This window comes from Vicia villosa, linkage group LG3, assembly GCF_029867415.1.
Source record: "Vicia villosa cultivar HV-30 ecotype Madison, WI linkage group LG3, Vvil1.0, whole genome shotgun sequence".
Taxonomy (NCBI): domain Eukaryota; kingdom Viridiplantae; phylum Streptophyta; class Magnoliopsida; order Fabales; family Fabaceae; genus Vicia; species Vicia villosa.
Window position 1 is genome coordinate 163773155 of NC_081182.1, and position 14116 is coordinate 163787270.

Here is a 14116-nt window from a genome sequence, read left to right on the forward strand (position 1 = left end):
TTATGAAACTTCTTCTTGGGATTTTCCTTCTGAAGTTTTGGACATTCATTCTTGAAGTGTCCAGGCTCATTGCATTCATAGCACATGACCTTCTTCTTGTCAAATCTTCTGTCATCAGAAGATTCTCCACGTTCAAATTTCTTTGAACTTCTGAAGCCTCTGAACTTCCTTTGCTTGGTCTTCCAGAGTTGATTTAGCCTTCTGGAGATCAAGGACAGTTCATCTTCTTCTTCAGATTCTGATTCTTCAGGATCTTCTTCTCTAGCCTGAAAAGCGTTAGTGCATTTCTTGATATTGGATTTTAATGCAATAGACTTACCTTTCTTTTGAGGTTCATTTGCGTCCAGCTCTATTTCATGACTTCTCAAGGCACTGATAAGCTCTTCCAGAGAAACTTCATTCAGATTCTTTGCAATCTTGAATGCAGTCACCATAGGACCCCATCTTCTGGGTAAGCTTCTGATGATCTTCTTTACGTGATCAGCCTTGGTGTATCCCTTGTCAAGAACTCTCAATCCAGCAGTAAGAGTTTGAAATCTTGAAAACATCTTTTCAATGTCTTCATCATCCTCCATCTTGAAGGCTTCATACTTCTGGATTAAAGCGAGAGCTTTAGTCTCCTTGACTTGAGCATTTCCTTCATGAGTCATTTTCAAGGACTCATATATGTCATAGGCCGTTTCCCTGTTAGATATCTTCTCATACTCAGCATGAGAGATAGCATTCAGCAAAACAGTTCTGCATTTATGATGATTCCTGAAAAGCTTCTTCTGATCATCATTCATTTCTTGCCTTGTCAGCTTTACGCCACTGGCATTTACTGGATGTTTGTAACCATCCATCAGAAGATCCCATAGATCACCATCTAGACCAAGAAAGTAACTTTCCAGTTTATCTTTCCAGTATTCAAAGTTTTCACCATCAAATACCGGCGGTCTAGTATAACCATTGTTACCGTTGTGTTGCTCAGCAGAGCCAGATGTAGATGCAGGTGTAGACTTTGCAGTTTCATCAACCATCTTTTACTGAAGCGTTTTTCTCTTCCTGAATCTTTTCTAAACACGGTTAAGTGCTTGCACCTTAGAACCGGCGCTCTGATGCCAATTGAAGGATAGAAAAACACTTAGAAAGGGGGGGTTTGAATAAGTGTAGCTTTAAAAAACTTGACAGATAAAAATAAATTGCACAGTTATTTTTATCCTGGTTCGTTGTTAACTAAACTACTCCAGTCCACCCCCGCAGAGATGATTTACCTCAACTGAGGATTTAATCCACTAATCGCACGGATTACAATGGTTCTCCACTTAGTCAGCAACTAAGTCTTCCAGAGTCTTCTGATCACACACTGATCACTCCAGGAACAACTGCTTAGATACCCTCTAAGACTTTTCTAGAGTCTACTGATCCACACGATCACTCTAGTTACAACCTGCTTAGATAACTTCTAAGACTTCCTAGAGTATTCTGATCCACACGATCACTCTAGTTCCTTACAACTTAATGTAATCAATTCTAAGAGTATTACAATTGCTTCTTAAAAGCTATAATCACAAACTGTGATATTTCTCTTAACGTTTAAGCTTAATCTCACTAATATATTACAACAACAATGTAGTGAGCTTTGATGAAGATGAAGATTCTGAGCTTTGAATGGAACAGAGTTTCAGCAAGTTAATATGATTTGTTTTGTGCAGAATCGTTAACCTTGCTTCTCATCAGAACTTCATATTTATAGGCGTTGGAGAAGATGACCGTTGAGTGCATTTAATGCTTTGCGTGTTCCGTACAGCATCGCATTTAATGTTATACGCTTTTGTCAACTACCTCGAGCCTTGTTCACGCTGTGTCTACTGACGTTGCCTAGAGTAGCTTTTAACGTTCCTTTTGTCAGACAGCGTAGCTTGCCACTTGTACTTCCTTCTGATCTGATGTTTGTGAATACAACGTTTGAATATCATCAGAGTCAAACAGCTTGGTGCATAGCATCTTCTGATCTTCTGACCTTGAAGTGCTTCTGAGCGTGATACCATCAGAACTTCAGTGCTTCTGATCTCATGTTCTTCTGATGCTTCCATAGACCCATGTTCTGATTCTGCTTCGACCATCTTCTGATGTCTTGCCAGACCATGTTCTGATGTTGCATGCTGAACCCTTTGAGACAAAGCTTCTGAGCGCTGAATTATGCATACTCTTTATATATTTCCTGAAAAGGAAATTGCATTGGATTAGAGTACCATATTATGTTAAGCAAAATTCATATTATTGTTATCATCAAAACTAAGATAATTGATCAGAACAAGTCTTGTTCTAACAGAGACCTTACTTGGAATTGGATCACGTACCCGACCTTGACGAGGCGGCTATTTGGACGACAAAATCACCCATCATACGGTTCACCACTGTGGAGATGCACCAAAGTGACCGTGTGAAGCTCCAATTCGGCATGCATCAAGGTATCCCTGACCCACCTGAACCTGACTGTTTGGGACGTTGGCATCTGGCAAAGGTTAGCGAACAGTGGTACGTAGAAAATTACAAGACGTTTGCTATAGATCAGCGTAAAATATGGGCTCGTCGTTCCAAATATGTTCTAGAATTTCCTGTGGCGCCGCAAGAAATGAAGCCAACTGTTGAATATGTCAACTGGTACAGATCGGTCACAAATCCTGAAATGATTGTGTCTGCCCCTTTCTATTTAGCTGACCCGCGAGCACAACCTCCATATTTTGGAGGACAACAACAACCACCACCAAATTACCACCAACAACAACAACAACCACCACCACCAAATTACCAACAACAACAACCACCGCCAAATTACCAACAACAGCATTACCCACGGCAACACCAACAACAACAACAAAGTTACCACCAACAACCAATCCAACCACAAACACCTTTTTACCAACAACATTCCCAACAATACCACCAGTTTTTTCCATCCCAAACTCAACCACAAAATCAAGAATTCCATGTAGGGAGCTCTTCTAGATCACATTTCCAAGAATTCCATGCGGGGAGCTCTTCAAGATCACCACCAATAACCCCCGACATGGGCATAGAAGAAGAATACCCGCAATACACCGCATTCGACCAACCAACGCCACAGTACACCAACCAACCATTTGACCTCAACACACCACCACAACCATTGTATTTTAACCAAACCGGATCCACCACCAACTTCCAAAACTTCCAGGCCGCACCCACTAGGAGAAATTTCAACCCGCCTAGACAAAGCTTTGACAGCGCCGCGGGCACCCGCCTATCCTATGGAGGGAATTCTAGAGGTCAAGGACGGCCCACAGATTTTGAAGACCCAGACTTCATTGAGGGGCCGTCGACTCAAGCACAAGACGAACCAAATAGAGGGGGGCGTCGTCGCAGGAATAGGGGGCATTACCAACTCGTGACCCGTCTACACGACCTATTAGACAACCTGAATGTGGATCGTACCATGGTCCACGTGGCGCGCAATAGGATTTTTATTTGTATCGTTAATGTATTTTGAGTTGTTTTTCATTTTAATGTATTTTGTGTTGTTTTTCATTTCAATGTATTTTGTATTTTGGTTATGTTTAATTTATTGCTATTATATTTCCATCTTAAAAAAAATAAAAAAACAACTAAAAAAGTAATATAAAAAAAACAGAAAAAAAAAAAGAAAAAAAAAGCAGTTGAAAAAAATAACAAAAAAAAAATAGGGGGGGGGGGGTGTTGTCGCCAGGGGGCGTGGCGACAACACCTAAACAATACAAGGGAGGCGCCAATGGGCCTGGCGACATCACTTAAGCCCAGAACGTTGTCGCCACCCCCCTGGCGACAACGTGTTATTTTTAAATAAAAAAACATTTTCGTAATTATTTTGAAAACCTTGTTATTTCTGGAATTTTCTTTAAAAAAATGGTTATTCAAAAAAAAAATTCGAAGTTTTCATTCTTTTGATAAATAATATAAGAAGTTAAATGCAATGTTTTTCTCCAAGTACATTAAAATATAAAAACAAAATTAACTAATTCTATCCTATTTAATACAATTATTCCATAATTAATAAGAATTATTCTTTTATTTTTATAGTATTATATTTCAACGAGAAGCAATTTAAAAAATAAAATAACTTTTTTATTATTTTTAAAATAATAAATGAGATTAACATTTTGACAATAAATTTAAAAACATTAATTTTTTGTTTATATACCATAGGAGCAGAAATTATTATATTCAAACAAGAACAAGAAGAAGGAATCTTTATAAATTTATACAAAATAACAAACGAACAAAAAACTCATCCTTTGAAAATTCATACTGCATCAATCTGCAACTACTTTGAACTAACTATCATGGCTTCCTCTCACTTTACTTGCATTAACCATTCTCAAAATCACTTCAGAACCATTCACTTACCTCAATTCAGAACCAGACCAAATGCCCCTTCCAACCTTCACTTCCACACACCTCGCTTCACCAAACTCAGAGCCATGGCTTCTGACTCTTCCACCAACTCTTCCAGGAAAAAACTAGAGGTTGCATGCATCTCCTTCCTCTAAATTAATTGTTATACACTGATTTGAATTTTCTTTCGTATAATTGTTTTTTTTTTTTTTGTTGGTAAAATTAGATTGTGTATGACCCTGATGAAAGGATAAACAAGTTAGCTGATAAAATTGATGAAGATGCTCCCATTTCAAGGCTTAATTTGTTCTCTCCTTGCAAGGTAAATCATCAATTATTTTTCTTACAAGCTTTTCAAATCTGTTTTCTTGTATTCAAATTGCCAACCTATCTTCTGTAGATTAATGTTTTCCTCAGAATGACTAACAAGAGAGAAGATGGGTATCATGATTTGGCATCCCTATTTCATGTAAGCTTATCCAAATTCGCCATTTACTTGTTAATGCAATTTATTTATGAATGACAAAATTTCGTAATTAGTCTCAAAATTACAAAATCAGGTACATTTTGTTAGGGATTAATGTATCCTGAATTGGTAATTATGAGGGACTATCCATGGATTTTCCCCCCCTTTTTGAAGGGCTAAATTGAGTTTTGCATTTTGTTTCCTTGACTAAAGTGAGTATTTATTTACTCTATTCATTCTTGAACTTATCTTAACTCATTGTTTATGAGCCTTCAGGTGATAAGTCTAGGTGACACCCTTAAGTTCTCTTTGTCTCCTTCAAATACCAAGGATGCCTTGTCCACCAATGTGTCTGGGGTGCCCCTTGATGATAGAAATCTGGTAAGGAAACACAAAACATTGATTTCGTTTTCTTCTTCTAGACATTTATTCAGATAATAATGTTAGGCGGAAATTCTCGTTTTACAGATTATTAAGGCGCTTAATCTTTACAGGAAGAAGACTGGTACTGAAAAGTTCTTTTGGGTATGAAATAAAACTGTTATTTTCTTTTGACATCTATTATTTTTAACAAAATATATGCATCTTTATATTACTTGGAAGTTGGAACTCTAAGCTCAATAATTAATGTATGTTGTCAGATTCATTTGGATAAAAGGGTTCCAACTGGGGCAGGACTTGGTGGTGGAAGTAGCAATGCTGCAACTGCACTGTGGGCAGCGAATCAATTCAATGGGTGTCCTGCCACAGAGAAAGAACTCCAAGAATGGTCAGGTGAGATTGGATCAGATGTGCCCTTCTTTTTCTCTCAGGGAGCAGCCTATTGCACTGGTCGAGGTGAGGTGAGTCTGAATACTAGGCACCATCCTTTCTTTAAATTAGATTAAATAAATATCATAAAATGTTTACTTCTATGTAGCACCGACACTTTAGATTTAAGGTGTGTCCTGTGTTGGACATGATACCGACACATGTAAGTGTTTCCATTCCATTTTCATAAATTGTCGATGTGTCAATGTTGGTGTTCGTGTCTATGTTAGTGCTTCACAGGTATATTCATTTTTGTTATATCTTGCTCATTACGTTCATAGTGCATCTTCTAAATGATAATATATTTGTACAAGTACAATAGTGTAAGATGTGAATGGACTTATGCCTACTGTCTTGTCTTGCGATACAACTTTGATTCGTTCCACAAAATTTTGATACTGCTTGTTTGGATTGATGCTAAGTTTGGCGGAACCATTATTTATAGTTGTGAGTTGACATCACCTAGATTGATCTTTGTTCTGGTAGCCTTTAATATTAAATTATGAAGGTATTCATGTATTCTATTTGACAACTACTATAAGAACTCAAACAGACATTTATAACTCAGTTAGCCTTAAGCAGGAACCTAGCCTTACTCAACGGTTTTCTAATCGTTATATTATATTCAAGATTTTTGCTGTTTACTTGTACAGATTGTTCAGAATATTCCCCCACTAGTATCTTCGGAAATTCCAATGGTTCTCATTAAGCCTCAAGAGGCGTGTTCAACTGCAGAAGTCTACAAGGTATCTGAAATTTGAAATAGGGATGACACTGTACTTTACTTCAGCACATTCTTTTACAGTCACAGATTTAACGACTTTTTATGATACAGCGTCTACGGTTGGACCAGACTAGTAATGTTGACCCGTCAATATTGCTGGAGAAAATCTTAAGCAGTGGTATATCTCAAGATGTTTGCATTAATGATTTAGGTATGTTTTCAGCTCAAACATTTATCATTTATCCTTAATTTTTTCACTTTAGATTGATTTGATCTTCTTAATTACATATTGTCACTATTCCATGACGTATGTCGTGTATAACTGTATGTGCTACATATATAGAATGTCAAATGTACCCCCTTAATGTCTTGCAAATGGATCATTTCTATCATTGACATAGTTAACTTCTATCTAATCCAAATTCATTTCGCATGCATTAGGAATATCAATTGAGGTTGGAACTTTTCTGATTTAGCATCACATTATCGTTTGATTTTAAATTTTCTTTTCACATTTTCCCTTCGTTTTCATCTGCAGAACCTCCGGCATTTGAAGTCCTCCCTTCTCTCAAACGACTGAAACAGCGAATTACAGCAGCTGGTCGTGGAGAGTATGATGCTGTCTTCATGTCAGGAAGGTGAAAAAACTTGAAACCTAATATTCTTCGATATATTTTATAGTAGTTTCCCCATTTTTTAAATCTCAAATATAAGCATAATTGCTAGAGCTTTCTGGAACCAATATTTTTATGTTAGTAAGTTGGTAGAGACAGAAAAATGTAGAAATGTTTTGCATGAGTCATGGCATGGTTTTGCTTTAACAAGTGCACATTTAAAATTCTTTAGTATTGTGGTTTCTTTAATATGTGTTGGCTTAATATATATCATGCAGTGGAAGCACTATTGTTGGAATTGGTTCCCCTGATCCTCCACAATTTCTTTATGACGAGGATGAATACCGAGACATATTCTTGTCAGGTCAGCTTCAATAACTTATTTCTTTTGTATGATATATTAAAGCCCTACTCTTACATATCTCGCTCATCAAGCCGATAAAATGTTTTTCACATGATGCAACAATTTCCTTTCTATAGCATAAGGTTATGCAAAGCTTCATTGGTTAGATCGAAATTTGTAGGAAATTCTGCTTTCATTGCGGTCCTCACCCCCCTAGTCGTCTAATTGCGGCATTTAGGTTGCAATTAGCTCTGAGTTGGGTAACAGGCTCTATAAAACCAAACATATTGTTAGTTCAGTTTGGTAGAAATCACATGGTTAATTCTGAGTTGGGTAGCAGGCTCTATAAATAAGACTAAATTAGTGGTTACTTGTCGTTCTTTCTAAAGGGGACTTCTCTAACGTTTTAATATTTCCAATTGCAGATGCATATTTTCTGACCAGAGAGGAAAATGAGTGGTACCGAGAACCTGCTTCAACTCCTTCTGCTTCCCATTCACTGGTTTCTGAATCTGTTTAATTTATCATCTTGTATCATTATAAGATAGTAATGTAATATTCATATGGCCTCTTTTTTTCCGCTTCATTTTCTCTTTTAGTAGCTTTTGATCACAAAGGAAACTAGACTTGTAACTCATTTGCATTGTGCAATTTTCTAAGAAATAAAAATGTAAGAAATTTATTTTTGGAAAAAAAGTTATAGAAAAAACATCCTGATGTATCATTTTTTTATGGGGAACATTCCATGTACAACATTTAAATATAAACTTTATCATATATTAGTTGCATTTTAATTTTTTTTTACTCAATAAAACATAATTCATTTCATTAATCAAGGTTTGTTCAACACATTGAAGAATCAAATGGAAAACACCACGTCTAGTCCAAGAATTGATCGTTTTAGCTAACAAATATGTACTCAAATTTATTTGACGTTTAACAAACTTCACCTCGAAGTTAGGATTATAAAAGCAATAAGTTATTGACAGAAATAATTTTTCTGTTATTATGATAGAGCAGCCTATGCTCTTAAATAGAATACAATGTATTTAGAAAAGGAAATTCCTAATAAATACTCATCATTGCCCTGTTTCAATTCTATAACTAAGGGCCAATAATCAAATCCTATTTATGAGAATTTAATACTATTTAAATATAAACTATACAGCTAATTAACACTTGTACAGCCGGTTCTGACACTCTCCCTCAAGTTGGAGAGTGGATGTTACCCATTCCCAACTTGTCGATAATAGATTGAATTGTAGAACCACTTAATCCTTTTGTAAGAACATCTGCCAGCTGATTTCCAGTTGATACAAATGGTATGCATATTGTCCCACTATCCAATTTTTCCTTGATGAAATGTTTGTCTACTTTGACATGCTTCGTTCTATCATGTTGCACTGGATTATATGCAATGTTTATTGTTGTCTTGTTGTCACAATATAGTTTCATGGGTCCATTCCATTCAATCTTTAGGTCATGTAGAATTATTTTCAGCCATATGAGTTCACAAATACCTAAATCCATAGCTCGAAATTCTACTTCTACACTTGACCTCGCAACAACGTTTTGTTTTTTGCTCCTCTAAGTCACCAAGTTTCCTCCAAGAAAAGTACAATATCCGGATGTGGATCTTCTGTCATCTATTGATCTAGCATAATCAGCATATGTATAAGCTTCCAAAGTAATTCCTTGACCCTTTGTAAATAGAATTCCTTTTCCAGGAGTGCCCTTCAAGTATTGCAAAATTCGATAAACAACTCTAAGATGATTTTCTTTGGGATTATGCATTAATTGACTCACCACTCCCACTGCATAGGCTATGTCTGGCCTAGTGTGAGATAAATATATTAACTTTCTAACCAACTTTGATAGGATTATCTATCCACACTTGTATCTTTAACAAATTCACTAAGTCTGTGATTTTGTTCAATTGGAGTTTCTACTAGTTTGCATCCCAATTTACCAGTTTCAAATAACAAATCCAGCACATATTTCTGTTGAGAGATGAAAATACCATGAGGAGAGTGTTCCACTTCAAGGCCTAAAAAATATTTTAATTTGCCCAACTCTTTTACTTCAAACTCTTTTAGCAAACACACTTTTAGCCGTCTGTTAATCTCAGGGGGAGACATATTGTGGACCTCCGATTTTTTAATCCCGGGCCATACCTCTGATCTGTAGAGATACGTGAACTGACTCTTTTTTATCGCTTAATGCTTTCGCATTTTTGAAAATTCACAGAGTCGCCACCGACCTTTTATTTTATCCAATGAAGGAAAGGTTTATAAAAGAAACAGAAAAAAGACCTTTAAGAAATTCTGGGTAAGGGGGTAGGTTATACAAAGGGAAGGTGTTAGCACCCTTTGTATCCATGGTTATCCATGGGCTCTTAAGTTTGCTTAGCTCACTTGTTTTTCGATCACTTTTCAATTGCTCTGAAATTGCTCATATGTGGTTTCAAATGCTTTTGTAAATTGAATCTTGTAATGATCCGTGTGTGGATGTATACAAAATGCTTGTTTATCTTTCGAAAGATGTTTTGAAAAGAACGTTAACTTTGTAATAATCCGTGTTTGGATGTATACAAAGTATTGTCTTTTTGGAAAGTTTTGTTTTGAAAAACAACAGTGTATGAGAATTTTGTTTGTTTTGATTTGAGCAAGCAAACTAGGAGGTCTACCCTGAGTTGTAAGGTCTTTATCCTATTTCCTTTAAAAATCTATCCTTTCACCGGATATAAACGCAAGGTTCGATTTTGTACTCAAAACAGTAGAATTTTGACTTTTGATTTTGAAAAGAATGAGAAGGGATTACCTTAAGAGGTGCAAGTGTGATTGTGATTGGATTCAGATATTTTATCTTTGAAGTTAGTGATCTAACGGTTCAATTTTATCTTTGACATACACGCAGTTTATATTTGTTGGAAATTAAAATGCGGAAATGTAAAGTGCGGAAAGTAAATCTACGCTATTACATCGATTGTGCAGGAAATGTAAACTAAGCCTATTTACATGATTTTGACATCCTATACATTTATCTAGGAATTTAAATTGCAAGAAAAATAAAAGACATATTTTTGGATTTTTTATGATTGATTTTAATTATAATTAATGCATGATTAATTAAATTAAAATGAACAAAAAAGATGAAAATAGATTTAAACCTAGAAATTAAGTTTAAAATATGTACAAAATATTTGTTAATTAATTTTAAACAAAACTAATTTTTTTTGGAATTTTTGGAATTGATTTAAGTTAATTAAAACATAATTATGTAAATAATTATACAAATAATTAAAACTTAAAAAGAAAATTATTCAAAATATGTACAAAATTAGTTTATAATATATAAACAATATTTTATATAAAGAACAAATTTTTTGATGATTTTTTGATTGGTTAGAATAATTAAAAAGCAAATATATAAATATATACTAATTAATTATGCAAAATATTGAAATTTTAAAGAAAAATAAAATATTTTTATTTCAGAAAATAATATTTTATTTTAGAAGTCTAAAAATATTTTTTTGTGTATTGTTGGATTTTTAAAACTATTTTTAATTAATTTAACAAAGAAATTAAAATAAAATAGAAAATAAAATAGAAAATAAAATAGAAAATAAAAGGATACTGATCCTGTGTGGTTTGATTGAGGGAGTATGATGTGCACGCGCGTTCTGAAGCGTTGGATGAGCTGTTAAGCAAGATCAGGTGGTCCAGAAATTGAGGCACGTGGTATACGTTACACCTGCAAAACACTGGATTAGTGGAAAGTTTAAAAAAGTACGCGCGCTGCTGAACCAATAGGAGGAAGACACGTCTTCGTCTTCAACCTTCAGACAAGGCCTTTAACAGCGCTTTTGTAAAAAAGCGCTATAGTAAGTGAGCCCTAATTCTGCAAAATAACGAATAGGGGTAAACAAGCAAATAAATTTGGCGCGATGGTACCATTCAACTCGTTTTGTCCATACGAATCTAATGGTACTATTTAGAACCTCTAATTTTGCCTAATTTGGAAAGCCCTAATTTTGAAGCTATGAACCCTAAAATGGTAGTTTCGTTTATACGTGTTCAAACTTCAATTAAGTTTCCAGAAATGATCTACACCTCAAACCAAACTTAATAGTATGTCTACATCGTGTTAAGCATGTGTGAATAACCAGATACGAATTGATTTTAGTTTGAACAAATTTGGACCTGTATAGCTCGATTCAGTGAGCTTCAAGGCTTGTAACTGATTGGGATAGTTTCAGTGATGTTCAAGGAAGGTGTCTGAATGCTTAGTTTGTATTGAAATGGACTGAAATTACAAATTCGAATTTGAATTTTCTTTGAAACTTTTCAAGTGACTACAAGTGTGTATGAGCTAAGCTTTGCTTCTGAACTTGCCCCCCCCCCTCTGTTACTGAACTATGATAGCTTATTTATAAGCATTGAGTGCTTAGAATTGAAGCTAATATGCAACTAGTTGCCTTTGTTGAAATCTTGCATTTTTTAATATTAAAAAAGCTTTGAATTCTTGACCAAGTCCCCTTGCCTTCAATGCACCTGCCTTGCTCTTCAATTCTCTGCAGAAAGGTAGAGATTCCTTGGGTGAGTCATGCTTGGAAGTTAAGCTACCATTTATCCATCCATTTTTCTTTTAATTTAATCTTAAAATAAGACAAAATTATGCCAAAAATGGATAAAAAAAGGTGTGGGCTTAGTCTTGGTCGTGGGAGGCCCATATCATCATGGAAATGATGTTTGAATGCTGAAAACTTGGCCCCATTTGGAAAAAATACATTTTTGAGCAATGTTGATTTCATGTATTTTCCCAAAATTTAGCCAACTTCAACAAGGTGTAAATCCTTCAATTTTTGTCATATGAAGGAGATCTTGCACTTTTTAGAAACCTCAAAGAGTCCTCTAACCAATGTCTTTGGTCTCATGTCAAAATGATTTTTGATGCTCCTTGTGTGTCCTTTTGAAAAAAGTGTCTTTTTGTTGACTTTGAAAATGACCTGTAATGTCTTTGGTCATATTTTTCAAATGGTGAATCCAATGACCATGGGATCAATGGCATTTGAAAGATAATTGAATTTCCTTCAAAATGAGATTTGGTTTGAATTTTTTGGATGAAGGATGAGAGAGTTATGATCAGTCAAAGTTGAGTTGACTTTTCAGGCAAAAACCCTAATTTTGAATCTTAGGGTTTTGTTGATTTTTGATCTTTCCTTGATGAATTATGATCATCCAATGATCAAATGATGAATCCTTTGACAAAATATGGACTTTGACAAAAAAATTCATTTTTGACTGTCTGTTGACTGCTTGAGCTGCTGACGGTGCGTCTGAGTGAATTGAAGTTTGAAAATTTGTATGATGGTACTTTGAGATATATGGATGTGTATGAAATCCATTTGAGCTCTCAAAAACTTGTTTCTCCTGTAAAAACAAGAAAAACCCTGATTAGGGACTGTTTGTGTAGGAGACAGTTAAACGTACCTGATTTTTGTGCAGTGTTGAGTTTCTGCTAATCGTGTGATATTCAGAAGACTTCTAGCACAAAAGATCTTGGAATTTTGAATTGTGAAAGATTGATTTGATTGATGGTACAAAACACTGAGAATTGTACTGCCAGCAGTTTGGCTGTCGACTGACTGTTCAGGTAGCAGTTAGAGTGAAAAATCAACAGTCAAAGTTAATTTTCTTTTTTGTTGTTTTTGTTTTATGTTTTATGTTTTATGTGAAAAATGAAAGTTTATTTACATGACCTGTTAAAAACATAGACATAATAAATAACTAATATTTACGGTATGCGGGCAAAATTACCGATAATAACCCTGAAAATCATTTAATGCACAGAAATAGGAATATTTGACTGGCAGAAAACACACAAAATATTATCTTAGTAATTAAGCAATATTATGACAAATAGTACAACATTTAATACTGACAGTACAAATATTACATACTATATTGAACAGTACGACGAATAAATGGTACATTTAAGAAATAAGAAATACGGCAAATTTTAAGAATGACGATTAATGACCCATGCTATGAACAATAACATGTAGATGATTGGGAGTGCAACCATTGCAGGTCCACACTCTTCAGGACTATGCAGGCAGAAGAAAGTCATGATCACCGTAGCAATGGTGATGACTGTAAGAAACAGTGTCTCTATCCACTTTGCCATTCTTGTCAGGGAAGAAGAGAAAATAGATATGAGGTAGGAATTTGAAAGATGAGTTAGAATTTGATGTGAGATTTTATGGAAGAAAATGGGAGGTATTTATAGAATGGAAAGAAGGATAGAGACGTTGGGGAATGATGTGATTCCGTACAAAAGGAAAATTTGAGTGGAAGTAAGATTTGAAAGAAAGTGGAGATAGTGTTGGGAAAAAGAGAGATTTGATTTTTGAAAAAGAGATTTGAAAAGATTTTTGAAAATAATGGAATATAGTACAAAAATTAGTGGGAAACAAAAGATAATAATAATCTACTTGTTACCAGTACAGTCTGAGTTTCCTGATTCTGCGCCTGCAAAAAGATTTAACTCTGTACCAATTGTGTCAGTACTATTTATCTGTAAATAAATAAATAGCATGTGTGAAGTAATAAACAGTATTTGGCGTTTGCGTAAGAATAAATTCAACTGCAAGCCAAATTACTGTATAAGAAAAATTCTAAAAACTAAGTGTTTCATATGTCAGGATATTTGTTGAAATAAAAATCCATGATTATATGAGACTCTTAATTTTCAGATTGGAG

At 34.8% G+C, this 14116-nt stretch overlaps 1 protein-coding gene across 1 annotated transcript; it reads left to right on the plus strand.

Annotated features, from left to right (window-relative positions):
- The first annotated feature begins 4215 nt into the window (after positions 1-4215).
- LOC131656861 (4-diphosphocytidyl-2-C-methyl-D-erythritol kinase, chloroplastic) lies at positions 4216-8120 on the plus strand. The gene is made up of 11 exons (XM_058926445.1): positions 4216-4523; positions 4619-4714; positions 4793-4861; positions 5135-5239; positions 5327-5383; positions 5500-5700; positions 6322-6414; positions 6504-6603; positions 6931-7030; positions 7285-7370; positions 7775-8120. The coding sequence occupies exons 1-11, from the start codon at positions 4341-4343 to the stop codon at positions 7867-7869; spliced, it is 1185 nt and encodes a 394-aa protein (XP_058782428.1). The 5' UTR covers positions 4216-4340; the 3' UTR covers positions 7870-8120.
- Positions 8121-14116: the final 5996 nt, after the last annotated feature.